The 17,817-nt window shown below is 47.8% G+C and overlaps 1 protein-coding gene across 1 annotated transcript in view; it reads left to right on the top strand.

Moving 5' to 3' along the window:
• The first annotated feature begins 5,768 nt into the window (after positions 1–5,768).
• Positions 5,769–17,817, top strand: part of PINX1 (PIN2 (TERF1) interacting telomerase inhibitor 1) — a 49,025-nt gene continuing 36,976 nt past the window's right edge. The window contains exons 1-6 of the mRNA XM_081904302.1: positions 5,769–5,870; positions 8,174–8,283; positions 9,015–9,107; positions 10,582–10,660; positions 13,508–13,600; positions 14,972–15,045. Coding sequence (XP_081760428.1) covers positions 5,852–5,870; positions 8,174–8,283; positions 9,015–9,107; positions 10,582–10,660; positions 13,508–13,600; positions 14,972–15,045 — 468 coding nt within the window. The 5' untranslated portion in view covers positions 5,769–5,851. The remainder of the gene's footprint in view (positions 5,871–8,173; positions 8,284–9,014; positions 9,108–10,581; positions 10,661–13,507; positions 13,601–14,971; positions 15,046–17,817) is intronic.

Below are 17,817 nucleotides of genomic sequence, written 5' to 3'. Positions count from 1 at the left end.
ATAAATAGGGACCGCTTACTAGCGGGAAGGTAAACGGCGTTTCCGTGTGCGGCTCTGGCTCGCCAGAGCAGCGATGTCACGCTGGCCATGTGACCCGGAAGTGTCTCCGGACAGCGCTGGCCCCTGGCCTCTTAAGTGAGATGGGCGCACAACCCCAGAGTCTGTCAAGACTGGCCCGTACGGGCAGGGGTACCTTTACCTTTACCTTTATTCCATAATCATATTTTTATTTCTACTCTGCCCATCTGACTGGTTTGCCCCATCCACTCTGGGTGGCTTCCAACATATATAAAAGCATAATAAAACATTAAACATTTTTTAAAAACACTTTCGTATACAGGGTAGCGCTGGGCGATTATCAATATATCGTCCAAAGCTTGTTTGAAGTTCACATCATGATAATTGTTTCATAATGTTTGAGCTGGCTAAATATATCACAATGTGTGTAAGGGCTAGGCAATATCTGGTTTTCAACATCGCAATAATTTGCTAGCATCTTGAAAACTCACCAACTGAACATCACAATAACTCACCAGCTAAACGTTGCAATGTTATCAGCAGCTAAAACTCACAATATCACCAGCTAAACACTGCAATATCTTCTTCTTCTTTGATGATCACTTGTAGCCAAGTAAGATTGTGTTCCATAAATACGGTTTTAACAATGAGTCCGTAAGTGACTGTGGAGGCCAATTCTGGATCCACACGTCCTTCCACAGTGGGGATATAGGTTTCCAGGTGGGAGTTGATCACGGTGTGGATTTGCAATATGATCACCAGCTAAACATTGCAATCTGCCACAATTTCTGAAATAAGGATGGAGAGGGGAACAGGACAATGTCCTGGCAACTGCTACTACAAGTACATGGGGTCTAAAACAGATAAATGACAATGTTATCAATCTTCACACACTCAGTTTCATCAGCAGGCAAGCCAAAATGCATCCCAACAGGACTTTGGGTTTGGGGCTTGCCTACCAAATGGTGGTATGCGGGGCAATCCAAAGTATGGTGGTTGTTATTGTTGTTTAGTCGGTTAGTCGTGTCCGACTCTTCATGATCCCATGGACCAGAGCACGACAGGCACTCCTGTATTCCACTGCCTCCCGCAGTTGGGTCAAACTCATGCTGGTAGCTTCGAGAACACTGTCCAACTATCTCGTCCTCTGTCGTCCGCTTCTCCTTGTGCCCTCCATCTTTCCCAACATCAGGGTCTTTCCCAGGGAGTCTTCTCTTCTCATGAGGTGGCCAAAGTATTGGAGCCTCAGCTTCAGGATCTGTCCTTCCAGTGAGCACTCAGGGCTGACTTCCTTCAGAATGGATAGGTTTGATCTTGCAGTCCATGGGACTCTCAAGAGTCTCCTCCAGCACCATAACTCAAAAGCATCCATTCTTCGGCGATCAGCCTTCTTTATGGTCCAGCTCTCACTACCATACATCACTACTGGGAAAACCAGTACAAAATACAGGGCAGCAATTCAGGGAGGGGGCACCCAAAAAGTAGGCTTTAACTATACGGACCTTTGTTGGCAAGGTGATGTCTCTACTTTTTAAGATGCTATCTAGGTGGTAAGTGATAGGTCGACCTATGATACGACCTATGGTGATAGGTCGTAGTGAATACAAATAACCAGGGACTGCCAGACTGCCAGCAGCCCTGCTAGGTGGCAGAATCAGCAGTGGCAGAAACAGCTTGCCATGACCGCGGTATGTGTCGGCAGTAACAGCAGCAACCTGCAAGGCCTTGTGGTGGCAGCACAATCAGCGGCAGCCTGCGAGTCCTCGTGGCAGCAAGGGAGTGGCAGCAGTGGCAGCGGGCTGAGAAACCTCACAGCGGCAACTCAAAGTGGCAACCGTAACGGCATTGGCCTGTGAGGCCTCGCAGTGGCAACAGGATTTGGCCACTGAAGCAGCAGTGGCCTGAGAGTCCTTGCGGCAGAGGCTTGCGGGGACACACAGCAGTGATAGGAGGGGACGGCAGTAGCAGTATACTGCGAGGCCTTGCGGTGGCGATGGGAGGTGGCGGCAATAGTAGTGGCTGCCTGCGGGGCCTCGTGGCTGCTGATTTTTGTGCCGCTGCTACCAGGCTGCCGCTGCTTCTCTCTCCACACCACACCCCGCCGTTGCTGATTCTGCCGCAGCCAGGCAGCTGCCGCTTTCTGCCGCCTAGCAGGCTTGCTGGCAGTCCCAGATTATTTGTACAGTCATGCCTCATGTTACGTTTGATTCATGTTACATTTTTTCAGGTTGTGTCCCGTGGCGACCAGGAAGTACCGGGAAGGGTTACTTCCGGATTTCACCGCTTGCACATGCGGACAAGCGCTAAATCGTGCTTCACACATGTGCACAAGCGCCAAATTGCACCGCGCACCTGCGGCGCTTCAGGTTGCGGGCTTTTCATGTTGCGAACGGGCCTCCGTAACGGATCCCGTTCGTAACCAGAGGTACCACTGTATTCACTATGACTCATCACTGTACTTTGGATTGTCCTTAATACCATCATTAAAGCTAAAGGTAAAGGGACCCCTGACCATTAGGTCCAGTCGTGGCCGACTCTGGGGTTGCGGCTCTCATCTCGCTTTACTGGCCGAGGGAGCCGGCGTACAGCTTCTGGGTCATGTGGCCAGCATGACTAAGCCGCTTCTGGCGAACCAGAGCAGCGCACGTAAACGCCGTTTACCTTCCTGCCGGAGTGGTATCTATTTATCTACTTGCACTGGCATGCTTTTGAACTGCTGGGTTGGCAGGAGCAGGGACTGAAGCGTGGGTAGCAATCCAAGCGCAGTCACACAATGGTGTTGCATAAGGACATTATGATAACAATATTTTCAGTTCCTTCCCCAGGGGAAATCCTTACTGGAGGATTTGCAAAATAAACCATGGAAAGAGAAGACCATGAGGTGATTGATAATATCATCATTTATCCATTTTAGACCCTTAAGTAGTAGCAGTTGCCATTGCCTCTGCGTAGCTCCATCTCTATTATTGATATATCACAATGTTTAGCTGGTGATATATCGCGATACTGAAAACCAGTTATCGCCCAGCCCTAATACAGGGCTGCCTTCAGATTTCTTTTAAAAGTTGTATAGTTACTTATTTCCTTTCCTCGGGAGTCGCATAACTCCATACCCTCCAACATTTTTCCTATGGAAAAACGGGACATTCCAGAATCAAATCAGAAACCGGGATGGCTTCTATAAATCCAGGACTGCCCCTGGAAAATAGATCTGTGATGTTAGGATCACAGCAGAGAGCACCAATTTACCTTTAGTTCTCCAGTTCTTCTCAGTAGTTCCACAGAACTGGTGAGTATTTACTGATCGCACAATGCAAGGATGTGGGCTTATTGCTTACAGGCTAACAGATTGAGGTTGAATCCTGACAAGACAGAAGTACTGTTTTGGGGGGACAGGGGGAGGGCAGGTGTGGGGGACTCGTACTGTTTCTGGGGGACAGGGGGTGGGCAGGTGTGGGGGACTCCCTGGTCCTGAATGGGGTAACTGTGCCCCTGAAGGACCAGGTGCGCAGCCTGGGAGTCATTCTGGACTCACAGCTGTCCATGGAGGCGCAGGTTAATTCTGTGTCCAGAGCAGCTATTTACCAGCTCCATCTGGTACACAGGCTGAGACCCTGCCTGCCCGCAGACTGTCTCGGCAGAGTGGTGCATGCTCTAGTTATCTCCCGCTTGGACTACTGCAATGCGCTCTACGTGGGGCTACCTTTGAAGGTGACCTGGAAACTGCAATTAATCCAGAATGCGGCAGCTAGACTGGTGACTGGGATTGGCCGCTGAGACCACATAACACCAGTCTTGAAAGACCTACATTGGCTCCCAGTAGGTTTCCAAGCACAATTCAAAGTGTTGGTGCTGACCTTTAAAGCCCTAAATGGCCTCGGTCCAGTATACCTGAAGGAGCGTCTTCACCCCCATTGTTCAGCCCGGACACTGAGCTTCAGCACCGAGGGTCTTCTTATCTTTAAAAGTCATCTGAAGGCAGCCCTGTTTAGGGAAGTTTTTAATAGTTAATGCTGTATTGTTTTTAACACTCGATTGGGAGCCGCCCAGAGTGGCTGGGGAAACTCAGCCAGATGGGTGGGGTATAAATAAATTATTATTATTATTATTACTATTATACACTCATAGGGAGCTCTCTATATCATAAGATATCAGGGAACACGCACCCACACAAATAATTCGTGCTAGGAAATGCCACTTGTCCAAAGGTCTCTGAAGCGGATGCAGCTGGAATGGTTAGAAGCAAACCAGTACCAGGAGCGGGGAATGCTGCACAGGAATTTTCTAATCCAGCCAATCAGTGATCCAATAGCTGCACAGCGCTGACCTGAAAGAAGAGATGCCATGCATAAAAGGCCACAGGGAAAATTGGAAGGTTTGCAGTATCTAGAGATGAGAGACTGCACGATGTAGGAGATGAACAACCAAGATACTGGTAAATACTGCTCGCATTTTGCCAGCCTGGCGAGGGATCTGGCTGCCATTACCACGATTTGTGTTCCTGGCTGTCGCGCGTATCCTCTCTCCCAATCCAAGGTGTGTGAAGAAGGAAATCCCCTCTGCCTCCATCCCACCTGAGGTGTGGCTAAATGCTAAAATGATCTGCTAATATGCTGTGGTCACTTTCAAACCCTTTCCAGCCTCCTGGACAACATTCCAGGGTCACGTGATAGGTCATAGGTCAATCTTACCTTTGTACATTAGGCTATGCTACAAATACAGCTATGCGCTGTGGTCTAAACCACTGAGCCTTTGGCTTGCCGATCAGAAGGTCGGCGGTTCAAATCCCTGTGACGGGGTGAGCTCCCGTTGCTCAGTCCCTGCTCCTGCCAACCTAGCAGTTCGAAAGCACGTTAAAGTGCAAGTAGATAAATAGGTACCACTCTGGCGGGAAGGTAAACGGCGTTTCCGTACGCTGCTCTGGTTCGCGGCTTAGTCATGCTGGCCACATGACAAACGCCAGCTCCCTCAGCCTATAGAGTCAGATGAGATGAGCACCGCAACCCCAGAGTCATCCGCGACTGGACCCAACAGTCAGGGGTACCTTTACCTTTACCTTTTTAGCTACCTCACACCTCTGACCTCCAACCAGGCAAGCAAAAGGGATATTGAGAGCACAAGGACACATTCCAGACAGGCAAAAACACTTTGGTGTTTGTTTGTTATACGTCCTGGCTTGCCTTGGGCAAGATCAAACGACTAAGAAATTAATAATAATAATAATAATAATAATAATAATAATAATAATAATAATATCCTATCTAGTGCCCTGCTTCCTGACTGCAATGGTGGCCAACGAGATTGGCCTGGGAGCTACCGGGGAGGCGAGGCTTTGGTGAAAGTGCGAGCTTCACCAGTTGGATTTTCAGCTGCATAGCTGAGAGCGAGCCAAGAGATAAGCTCTTGCATGGAGGTGGCGCGATTTAAGCGAAGCACCGCCCGCCGAATGTTAGCAGCGCAGCTGGAGGAAGAAGAGAAATCCAACAGGTAAAGATCAGCCCGGTTGAACTCCAGCCTGTTGAGCAGCCGCCGCTTTGAAACCCCGCAGCCCGCGCCTAACACTGCTGCTGTCTACGCTACTGCCTGCTCCGCGCTCCGCGCAACAACGAGGGCGTAAGCACCGCCGCCCTCTCCCATCCCTCCTTCCCGCCATCCCCGGGCGGCTTTCGTTAAGCTTAGCGGCTCCCTAGTTCTTCCTTCCTCCGCTTTCTTCCAATCAGGCGCCCATTTAAGACGGCCGTGAGCCGCGCCTGGCAGGAGTAGGCCCCAAACGGCGGCAGATTTGTCGTCATCACCGCGCGCCAGCCTCTCTGGGAGGCCCCCTTCCCCCAAGATGGCGATGCTGGCAGAACGTGAGTATGAAACCGGCTGAAAGGACGGCAGGGAGAGGAATGAAGGGGCGGCGGGGCCCGCTCTTCGTCTCGCGGCCGTTGACGACGCCCCGTCACGCCAGGAGAGCCCCGCTGGGCCCGGCTTCCCCCCACCCCGCCCCGCCCACCCAAAGGGTCCCGCTCAGCCCCAGTCTCCTGCTCCCGACCGAGGACAGCCAGATGCCTCCGGGGCATAGCTGTCAATTTTTCCCTTTTCCTCATTACCAACCTTTATTACGGTCCAGAGACCCAACAAATCGTTACAAAGCAATACACAATTCAGACAGCCTGTTGTTGTTGTTGTTGTTGTTTAGTCGTTTAATCATGTCCGACTCTTTGTGACCCCCTGGACCAGAGCACGCCAGGCACTTCTGTCTTCCACTGCCTCCCGCAGTTTGGTCAAAGTCATGCTGGTAGCTTCAAGAACTTTCCCACCATCTCCTCCTCTGTCATCCCCTTCTCCTTGTGCCCTCCATCTTTCCCAACATCAGGGTCTTTCCCAGGGAGTCTTCTCTTCTCATGAGATGGCCAAAGTCTTGGAGCCTCAGCTTCAGGATCTGTCCTTCCAGTGAGCACTCAGGGCTGATTTCCTTCAGAATGGAGAGGTTTGATCTTCTTGCAGTCCATGGGACTCTCAAGAGTCTCCTCCAGCACCAGAATTCAAAAGCATCAGTTCTTCGGTGATCAGCCTTCTTTATGGTCCAGCTCTCACTTCCATACATCACTACTGGGAATAAAATAATAATAATAAATTTTATTTATCTCGCGCCCTCCCCAGCCGAAGCTGGGCTCAGGGCAGCTAACAACAATCAAAATAGCTTTAACTATTTTTAACTAAACCATAGCTATTTTTAACTAAACCATAGCTTTAACTATACGGACAGCCTACCTCCAGGTGAAACAAGCTTTTTGTTCAGACTTAAAGATAGGGATCATTGGTTCTTGCAACCACCGCTAAAAACTTCACCACTACTAATGTTCTAGCGTTTGTCTGGTCTTCCAATAGGAACCTGACATAGTGATCCTCTGATTTCCCCAGGAAAGGTACCAACAAGGGTAATATCAGTTCAGCCCTGGCTTGCTCATATTTCGCACAGTGCAACAAAATATGTTTTATAGAATCAATGTCTTGAGCACATGAGCAAAGTCTGTCCTGGTAGGGAACTCCTCTCACCCTGCCATCCAACACTGCAGAGGGAAAGACGTTTAGTCTGGCTTTGGCGCAAAGCCTTCGATAGTTTGGTAGTGTCAGGTTTTTAATGTAAGATGTTAACTTAAAGACATGCCCATATTGTACTCCTACTGCCAGCGGGTACTCCTACTTTCTTGCGAGTAATTCTATTCGGAATAAGGGAATTTCCCTTTTAAAAAAGGGGAAAGTTGGCAGCTATGCTCCGGGGTCCCCGCTTCCAAGTAGGGTTGCCGCCTGCGCTGCATAACTCAGGATTGCCGCGTATTTCAGTGTAGAATGCTGTGCGTCCTGTATTGAGACAAATTTTGTCCTGTATTTCAGGCAGGGTGGATGTGATTTAAATCAAATCTATTTAAATCACTAGTCATTAAATTTAATTTTTCTTCTTCTTACAGAAATACATTCCTGCTGGTATAATTTTAATATTAACAACCAGATGGAGGTTTCATTTTTGGAATAATAAATTTTCAGAGTAGTTTTTACAGTTACAGTGGTACCTCTAGATACGAACGGGATCCGTCCTGGAACCCTGTTCGCATCTAGAGGTAAACGTATCTAGCAATGGCACGTGCGCGTCACTTTTCGCTGCTCTGCATGCGTGTGACTTCATTTTGAGCATCTGCGCATGCGCAAGCAGCGAAACCCGGAAGTAATGCGCTCCGTTACTTCCGGGTTGCAGCAGAGCACAACTCGAACGTGCTTAGGTTTAAGAAGATCCCTATAATTTAACAAATTTTCCCGACTTGCTGGCAAGCTGAATAGGAGCAGCCCATGCTTGTTGCGGGTTCTGTTCTTCTGGACACGTCAACTGGCGGTCATTCCCACCTCGTGTAAGAAGCTCTGCTGCCTATTCTTACTCTGCTTATTTGTTTGCTCTGCAGTGCCCTGGCCCCTGTGTGAATTTAAAAGCCTAGAGGCAGTTAGTGGAAGGGCTTCATGGAAGGAGAATGGTCTGTCAGTGTCCTTAAAGAAGCCAGTCCTGGCCAGGAGGCGAGAGGGAAGAGCAAACCAGAGGGAAAAGTTCTTTTCCAACTTTGGGGGCTTAACTTAGCTTTCTCTCCCCCCCCCCCTCTCTCTCTCTCTCTCTTCTCAGCACGTAGGAAGCAGAAGTGGTCTGTGGATCCCCGGAACAGTGCTTGGAGTAAAGATGAATCAAAATTTGGCCAGAAGATGTTGGAAAAAATGGGGTGGTCAAAAGGCAAAGTAAGTCTGCGTAACAAAAAAAATATATGAACGGTTCAGAGGTGTGTATCTGCCTTGTGTGAGCCAGAAGGAGATGTGTGCTGAAATAGACAACGTAAGGAGAAGGGGTTACCCTGGGATTGTAGAGCCAGTCACCAAGACATGACTGACCACCTGATCAGTCCCCAGCCAAGCCACTTGCAGCCTTCCTTCCCTAGCCTTCCAGCTCCTCAGATAGAAATTGTGTTTGTGGCAGCAGGGCAGGTTGCCCTGCTGCATGTTTTTCACCTCCTAAGCAGGTAACACAAACCAGTGAACTGTTCTTTCCTTCTCTGACACACACACAAAAATGCACACACAGGTTTAATGAAATTTCAGCAGCTAGCATTGCTTTGTGTTTATGATTTTAGAAATGCATTTTTTTGTTTTGCATTTTTACACTGTTCACTGCTCCCAGCTCCCATGGGAGGAAGGTCAGTATGGAAATGGAATCCATCAATTGAAGGGTAGCTAACTCTGGCTCCATCCATCAACCAGGGGATTCAGGGCTGCTGGTTGATGTGTGTGTGTGTGTGTGTGTGTGTGTATTTGGGAGGTGGTGTTGTTATCACTGTTACAACCTGTTGCATGCCACCTTGGAAGGCACGCCATTGAAATGCAAGTTGGAAACCTTTTTGAGACAAATAAAATAATTTGCAAGGTGCTTCAGCCTCCCTCAGATGATTTCATTACTCTGCTTCTCTTTCTGCCAGGGGCTTGGAGCTCAGGAGCAAGGCAACACCGAACACGTCAAGGTCCAACTGAAGAACAACACTCTGGGCTTAGGAGCAGCCGCCAACCAAGAGGTGGGTGGAGTGAATGGAAACGAGGTCTACATCTGCTCAAATCAGGCACGAGCATTCAAATTCACATTTATCTGCCTATCTTGGAATTCATATTGCAAGTTTCCGTTCTCTGCAGAGCTCCAGATCCTCAGGGTTTGCAGAAGGGGAATCAACCCTGTAAAAATGAGCAGATATGCAGATGGGCTTGATTTGTATTTAAAGTTCATGGGAAAAGACTTTGACTAGTTCTTGTTTTGGGTTTGCACTGAATAATTTGGATTTTTGTGCAAGTGCCGTCTGTCGTTTGGAATTGAATTAGATCACTTGTCATTTTAGCAACTAGACAACAACTCTTCCAGCATCATACCAAGCCCAAGATTACAATTAAGGAACTATCGTTTAGTGTGATATCTCAGTTGACCACCCATGGTTTGCAGTCATCTGCCAATTTGGTTTTGAAATGATGATGGCTATGCTCTGCCTCCACAGTTGAGGCAGCAACACTCCTGAAGACCAGTTGCTGGAACCACAGGAGGGGAGAGTTGCTCTTGTGCTCGTCTCCTGCTTGTGGGTTTACCTTTGTAGCACCTGCTTCACCATTGTGAGAATGGGATGCTCGACTAGATCAACATTCTTGTTGTTGTTTGGTCATTTAGTCGTGTCTGACTCTCCATGACCCCCTGGACCAGAGCACGCCAGGCACTCCTGTCTTCCACTGCCTCCCGCAGTTTGGTCAAACTCATGCTGGTAGCTTTGAGAACACTGTCTCACCATCTCGTCCTCTGTCGTTCCCTTCTCCTTGTGCCCTCCATCTTTCCCAACATCAGGGTCTTTTCCAGGGAGTCTTCTCTTCTCATGAGGTGGCCAAAGGATTGGAGCCTCAGCTTCAGGATCTGGCCTTCCAGTGAGCACTCAGGGCTGATTTCCTTCAGAATGGATACGTTTGATCTTCTTGCAGTCCATGGGACTCTCAAGAGTCTCCCCCAGCACCATAATTCAGAAGCATCAATTCTTCGGCGATTAGCCTTCTTTATGGTCCAGCTTCATGGATCACTGCCTTGCTGTAGCGAAGGGGCTTGAATAACTCAGAGAAGCTATGAGCTATGCCGTGCAGGACCACCCAAGATGGACAGGTCATAGTGGAGAGTTTTGACCAAACGTGATCCACCTGGAGCAGGAACCGGCAAGCCACTCCAGTATCCCTGCCAAGAAAACTCCATGGACAAAGACAACAGATCACCATTAGCCTGATCAAACAGAGCTCTAATCACTTTGTTAGTCATGTCTGCCAGTCTGGTACCAGAGGCCTTCTCTGGTGCTTGTAGGGTTCCCTCTTCCCCCCCAAAAAGGCTTAAGAGAGACATATCATAGCCAGTGGATTAGGTTGTGATGTGTATTTGGTTGTGAGTCCGTGTGGTGCCCACAACAGTTTTCCTGGTTTGCAAGGAAAACTGAACCCCCTCAAAGACTGGTGACCTTGTGTGATATTTTGCAGGACAACTGGATTGCCCATCAGGATGACTTCAACCAGCTTCTGGCAGAGCTGAACAACTGCCACGGACAAGATGCCCCAGGTATGGGAGTGAGCTATGAAAGGGCTTTGTGACTTGTTCCCTTTGAATCAGCTACCAAGTAGAATCATAGAATCATAGAGTTGGAAGAGACCACAAGGGCCATCGAGTCCAACCCCCTGCCAAGCAGGAAACACCATCAGAGCACTCCTGACATATGGTTGTCAAGCCTCTGCTTAAAGATCTCCAAAGAAGGAGACTCCACCACACTCCTTGGCAGCAAATTCCACTGTCAAACAGCTCTTACTGTCAGGAAGTTCTTCCTAATGTTTAGGTGGAATCTTCTTTCTTGTAGTTTGGATCCATTGCTCCGTGTCCGCTTCTCTGGAGCAGCAGAAAACAACCTTTCTCCCTCCTCTATGTGACATCCTTTTATATATTTGAACATGGCTATCATATCACCCCTTAACCTCCTCCTCTCCAGGTTAAACATGCCCAGCTCCCTTAAGGCATCGTTTCCAGGCCTTTGACCATTTTGGTTGCCCTCCTTTGGACACGTTCCAGTAAACTTATGCTATGCCATCATTGGCCAGACGAGGGCACTGCTTCCACTTGTGTGATTAAAATTGAAACCACAAACTTACACCAATGGCCAAAATTGTAGAAACCTTTTGGGGAAAGTGTATTTTCGAGGTTTGATGGCTCATAACACCTGATTGGCTTTCTAAACACTCATGCTGATTGGCTACATTCAAATGAAGGAAAGTTACTGCATATCAACCTAAGCAAGTTTTGCTTCCTTTTTCTGGTTATTTGGCTATAACTTTTGATAGAATATAGATAATTAAACAAGTTTCATTGCATCACATTCTTCATTAAATTATATTTCCATTGATATATAACTTTATGGTATTACTCCCAAAAAAAGTGGTGTTATGAGCCATCAAACCTCAGAAATACACGTTTCCCAAAAGATTTCCACAGTTTTGGCCACCAGTGTACACACAATCTGGCCAAACAGAATGAGAGGTGTGTATTGCTGAAGGTGTGTGGGAGCAACTTTTTTAAAAATATTAACATTTCATTTTTAAAAATCTGTTCTAAAGAAATAAAGTAATACAGAGAAAAAAGATAGGAAGTGGTGGTGGGGAGAAGTGTATAATAAAATAAAAACAATTACAAAAATTCAGTGAATATACTCCCATACATTCTTATATAAACTGATATGTTATTATCCAAATATATATGTAGATGTTAATATTCTACTACATTCTATACAGCCTCCTTTCAAACGTTGTCATATTTATCCAAACAAAGTCTACGTCTCTAAGCAGTCCATTCATAAGTTGCAAGTGTTGTCCTATTATCAATCCATTGGTTAAATGGTATCATACATGTACCGTATTTTTCGCCCCATAGGGCGCACCGCCCCATAGGACGCACCTAATATTCGGGGGGGGGATAAAGGGGGGGGAATTATTTCCCAGCCCCCAGAACAGCCTGCTATCCGCAAGCCTAGGGAGCCGCGCCAGTCTCCCTAGGGTTGCGCAGAGCTTTCTGAAGCCTGCATTCGCCCCATAGGACGCACACACATTTCCCCTTCATTTTTGGAGGGGGAAAAGTATGTCCTATAGGGCGAAAAATACAGTATATTATTCCAGTTCGTCAGTATCAGTCTCTTGGCCACCATTAGGGCACATAGAATCCATTTTTTGTTGTCTTGGGAGTGACTTGAGTTGTGCCTCACTTCCTAGGCTTGAGTTTTAGGAACATTGGAAGCTGCCTTATACTGAATCAGGCCATTGGTCCACCTTGCTCACTTTTATCTACACACTGACAGTCAGCTGCTGTCCAGGGTTTAGGCAACGAGTCTCCCCCAGCCCTACCCGGATATGCCAGGATTTGAACTCAGGACCTGGATGCAAGGGAGATGCTCTGACACAGAGCTCTGGCCCTTCCCCATAGACTAGTTTAGACCAGCCCTTGAACCACACAGCACATAGCTGAGACATTGACTGACAGGCAGCAGGCTTGGGATGAGCAAAAGGGTAAAAAAATGTTGTACAACTTGGTGTACTAATTATAGAATTCCACAGGCTATATTACGAATTGTTGTGTGAATCAAAGGAAGAACAGCCATTTCATCCCTGCTAGAATTCACCAGGGGCACAATGTAGAAGTTAAGCCTTTAAAGCCCTAAACGGCCTTGGTCCTGTATACCTGAAGGAGCGTCTCCACCTCCATCGTTCTGCCCGGACACTGAGGTCCAGCGCCAAGGGCCTTCTGGCGGTTCCCTCACTGCAAGAAGCATAGTTACAAGGAACCAGGCAGAAGGCCTTCTTGGTAGTGGCACCCGCCCTGTGGAGCGCCCTCCCATCAGATGTCAAAGTGATAAACAACTACCAGACTTTTAGAAGACATCTGAAGGCAGCCCTGTTTAGGGAAGCTTTTAATATCTACTAGGTTACTGTATTTTAGTGTTTTCCTGGAAGCCGCCCAGAGTGGCTGGGGAAACCCAGCCAGATGGTCGGGGTATAAATAATAAATTATTATTATTAAGCCCTTTGCTGCTGAAGTTAATGTGGGAATCGTAGAATTGTGGAGAGTTCTCGGGGGCCATGCTAATCTTCTCTGTATCATTCCAACTTTAGTATATGTGCTGCCAAAGCGAGCACTAGAATTGTGGAGAATTCTCAAGGTTCATCTAGTCTATCCCGCCACAATGCAGGGATCGCTGCTAAGGAATCCCTGCCTGACAGCCGTTCAACTTCTGTTTAAAAACCTCCAGTGAAGGAAAGTGTTTTAAGCAGGAAGTGTGAAGAGGGTCTCTCGGATCAGAAACCGAGTGAGGTTCTGCAGAAGGCAGCACACGTCTTTGCCTCATACAGCAACTTCTGCTTGTGTTTCCAGAGGCCGCGTCCAAGGAGGAGAAAAGAACCTTTAGCCTGGAGGAGAAATCTAAGAGTGCCCGGAAACGAGTTCATTATGTGAAATTTGCCAAAGGTAAGGGAGAAAGCAAAAGGAGAACAAAACCAGATGACCAGTCATCTCCTGGATACAGCGACTGCTGCAAGTTTCCTGGGGAAAGTTGAATCGGGGGCTTGTTTGTTTTCTGGGAAATTTCCCCAGGCTTTAAAAATCAGTAGGGATTCATTAGAGCATGTTCTGACCTCTGTTTAGTAAGCATAAGCCTGCCCTGTTCATGGTATGTTCCATAGGCTGCAAAGGTTTTTGTTTTTGCGTCTTAAATGTGCTTTAAACCTTACTCAGAACTTAACTTGGATATTACTTTTATCAGTAAACTCAGTGTTTATAAGACAACTCAACAGCACATATTTCCTTTAAATTGCTTAAATGTGAAGATAAAAGATTTGAAGGCAGTTAACGTTCGAATTCAGCTCTGCTAAGGAGATGTGCATTAGATAAATTGAGAGATTTCTTAGGTAAATCAAGTTATCAGTGGATGGGGAGTTAATTACAACATTGAAACTACCCAGTTGAATTGGTATTATTCATTATGTTACTGTATATAGTAGAGGCAGCCAATGTGATGCCTTCCAGATGTTACTGGACTACAACTCCCATCAACCCTTGCCAGTACGGCTGATGGTCAGGAACAATGGGAGTTGTAGTCTCATCTCCTCTGGTGGTAACCATGTTGCCTACTCATGATTTTAAAGGTGTTGAAATGGAACATCGTTGTTTCCAGTGCTTAGATCAGGGGTCAGAAAACTTTTTCAGCAGGGGGCCGGTCCACTGTCCTTCAGTCCTTGTGGGGAGATGGACTATATTTTGGAGTGGGGAGAAAGAATGAATTCCTTTGCACCACAAATAACCCAGAGATGCATTTTAAATAAAAGCACACATTCTACTCATGTAAAAACACGCTGCTTCCCAGACCGTCCATGGGCCGGATTTAGAAGGCAATTTGGCCGGATCCAGCTCCCGGGCCTTGGTTTGCCTATCCATGGCTTAGATCAACAGTGCTGGCCACACTTAAAATTCATTGCTGTTATTTAACACTGGCAATTTGCCTAAAATTCTCTAAGTGCCGTACATATATTAAAGATATGGCAGTCCCCATCTGCTGGCTCTCAGTCAAATAAGACACAACACGAGAGGAAAGGACAATGAGGAGGGAAGAGGAAAGCAAGTGCTGTAGCAGCTGCTCATTCAGCTAGTAGCCTTCAGTCGTCCTCTGCTCCATGAATTTGTGCAGTCATCTTTTAAAGCCATCCAAGTTGGTAGCCATCACTGTATCCTGTGGGGGAGATTTCCACACTCCTTTCCTTGTTCTGAATCCTCCAGCACTCAGCTGTGTCAGATGCCCATGAGTTCTAGTGTCATGATAGTGCCTCTTTTGTTTCACCCCAGGAAAAGATCTCTCCTCCCGAAGCGAAGATGACCTGTCTTGCATTTTTGGGAAACGGCAAGCCAAGAAAACACAGGTATGGGACTCGTTTTGATTTCCCCCTCCTTTCACCTGCACTCGGTCTAGTTGCAAGTTGTCTTTCCCTATGTACAAAATCCACATTAGGGTGACCAGGTCATCTGGACAAACTTGGCTTGCAATCCTATTTCTGCCCTGAGCTCCTTGGAGGAAAGTGAGGGGTGTAAATCTAATTGATCAATCAATAAAATAACCAACAATAATATAACACGCATTGGGACGTACATTTCATTGCACATGATAGGACCTAGAGTAAGTATGCATATCATTGCGCTGTTAAGTGGCATTGGCATGTTAAATCAGTTGCACACAGAAACACACACACCCCTTTGCTGTGCATTGACCAGGCATAGACACACTGACGCCCCCCATTGGAATAAATAAAGACACAGGACACCAGAATTTAAGGTTAATGGGCGAAAAATGGCCACAACTTTATTGGTTACAGGTAAGAGCGGTATTGGCTTTAGGCATTGGTCCTATCAGACTACCCGGCAGAACCGGAAGGGGTTAACACCAACAGGGGGAGCCCCCGAGATGCACATCCCTAGGCGCTCCCCGAGGGGTCACTGCTCGGGAGTGCGCTTTAGGCCCTAGCCTCCATAGGTTTCGGACGAGGCAACGCCCCACGGAATCCCTTATCGGACTACCCCTAAATATTTGGGGGAGGTGATGGCGCTCCTCCCCCCCAACTCATCAGCATAATAATACCCCTACCAATGCCTAACCGCCAAAATCAGTTGTGATGTTTTGCTACGAGGTAGGCGAAAAAACCAAATGGCTTTAAAAACAATGCCAATTAGCCAAGTGGAAAAACTCCTACCAGGCCCCTTGCGGCGACCAACCGAGGTCCATAGCAAGTCAGAGGGAAACCTAGAGTGTGGGTGGGTATTCCCCTGATCGCGCGGGGCTGCAGTCAGCCCCGCACGGATGATGGTGAGCGTGCGCCTGCAACCCCCCACCTCCTGATGTCGGGAGTGGCTTTGTAAAACTGTAATTTGAAAAATCAAATAATTTTTTTAGAAAACCCTTCCAAAATTTAGAATGAAAATGCACTGAAACCAGATTAAAGCACGCACCAGCTTTCTATAAACACCTGAATCGGCTCGCCTAAGCAAACGTGCTTTCAACAGGCACCGAAAAGAGCACAGTGAACCTGCCTGCCTGGTATCAATCAGCGGGGAGTTCCAAAGCGTAGGTGGTGCCGCACTAAAAGTTCTTAGAAATGGGTGTTTATGTGGCACTCGTAACAGCGCCAGTTCTTCTGACTGAAGTAGCCGATTGGGCGTATGGGGTAAGGCAATCTTGCAGGTACGCTGGTCCAAAGTTATTAAGGGCTTTATGCACTGATAGCAACACCCTTGAACTTGGCCCGGGACCATTTTCTGTTAGTCAGAGGGAGCCAACGCGGAGCCCTTCAGATGCTGCGGCCGTCTCTCAACTCTGAACGGCCCCAGCACCCTGGGGAGGCGGCGTAGCCCCTATAGAGAGCACCACGTTGACTACCCCTGCGTTGAGCTATTCATAGTACCGCGTGGAGCAGCTCTTTCTGATGCAGGTACCATTTCCATCGCGATGGAATTTGGAGCTGTCGTGCTGGTGTAAATCAAATCCACGGTTGCAACATTAGCAGCGAGATTGCGATGAGTCACCCGTGGAAACTGTCACCGGTTGATAGGTCTAGATCGAGATCTAGGCCAGATTAATTTTCCTTTTTCCAATGCAGGAAAAAGTGTGTGTTTGTGTGTGCCGCTTATGTTTGGGAGTTGAACCAGCGTATCTGACCTGATCCATAAATAAAATATTCAGCTTCCTGGAATCGGCTGCTGGCTTGGGTGCCTTTGGAAATGGGGATTAGGCAGGTTCGGAGAGGAGGTGTCACGACAAGCCGATCTGCAGCAAAACATGGCCATTTGGAGTTTCCCAGTTCTAGGTTCCAGCCAGCCATGCCCTGCTCCAGGAAACTCCGTTCTGTTACGACTCTTGCCTGCCTGCCCCCGCAACCCCCAGTTTTCCTGCCCCACCTCTCAAGAAATGCCAGTCCATGCCCACTGAATTTTCTCAGAACTCACTGGGCTAATCTGGAGTTCCCCCTCCCTTGTTTCGTATTTCTGAGAAAGCTTTAAACCCTGTTCCACCCCTGAGCACGTTTGATGGCTCCCAAGCCTGATAATAACTTCCTAGTCTAAATAACTCAGTTCGTTACAGCTAATAACACCAAGCTTGCAGGTTCGATCCCTACTGCATATTCCTGCATTGCAGCGGATTGGACTAAATGATCCCCAGGCTTCCTTCCAACTCTGAAATTCTGTGATTCCTCCTGTGTGGACAGGGCAGAAGATGTTTCGGGAGAAGCACTCGCTACCCCTTTCCCTCCCCAGATGTGGCCACATGTGGGTCTCTGTTTCCGTTCCTTGGAAACTTGGCACCAAACAGAGGGCCTGGTTATGAAGCCCTGGAGCACATCAGTTTCGGACCTGAAAGAGCAAGGGATCGCTGGCTGTGAGTGTCCCCGTATCTTTTCCGGCCGAGATAGGAAGAGTCCTGGTGTACATCAGGAACTGGGGTTCTTCTGACAGAAGGAGGCTTACCAGGGCTTCAGCCTTCTCTGCGTTCGCTCTCTGGTCGCCTTGGGCGAACAGCTCACCGCTACCGATAGCAACTGCAACCCAAGCCTCTGGCTGGGACATCTTCAGCCTCAGAGCTTCCCCACGGTCTCAGCTCCTATATCCTTGAAAGACTGCGATAACCGAGGGATTCATATTTTTTC

Source organism: Podarcis melisellensis, assembly GCF_964234715.1.
Source record: "Podarcis melisellensis genome assembly, chromosome: 3".
Taxonomy (NCBI): Eukaryota; Metazoa; Chordata; class Lepidosauria; order Squamata; family Lacertidae; genus Podarcis; species Podarcis melisellensis.
This window is presented reverse-complemented; position numbering and strand designations above follow the sequence as displayed.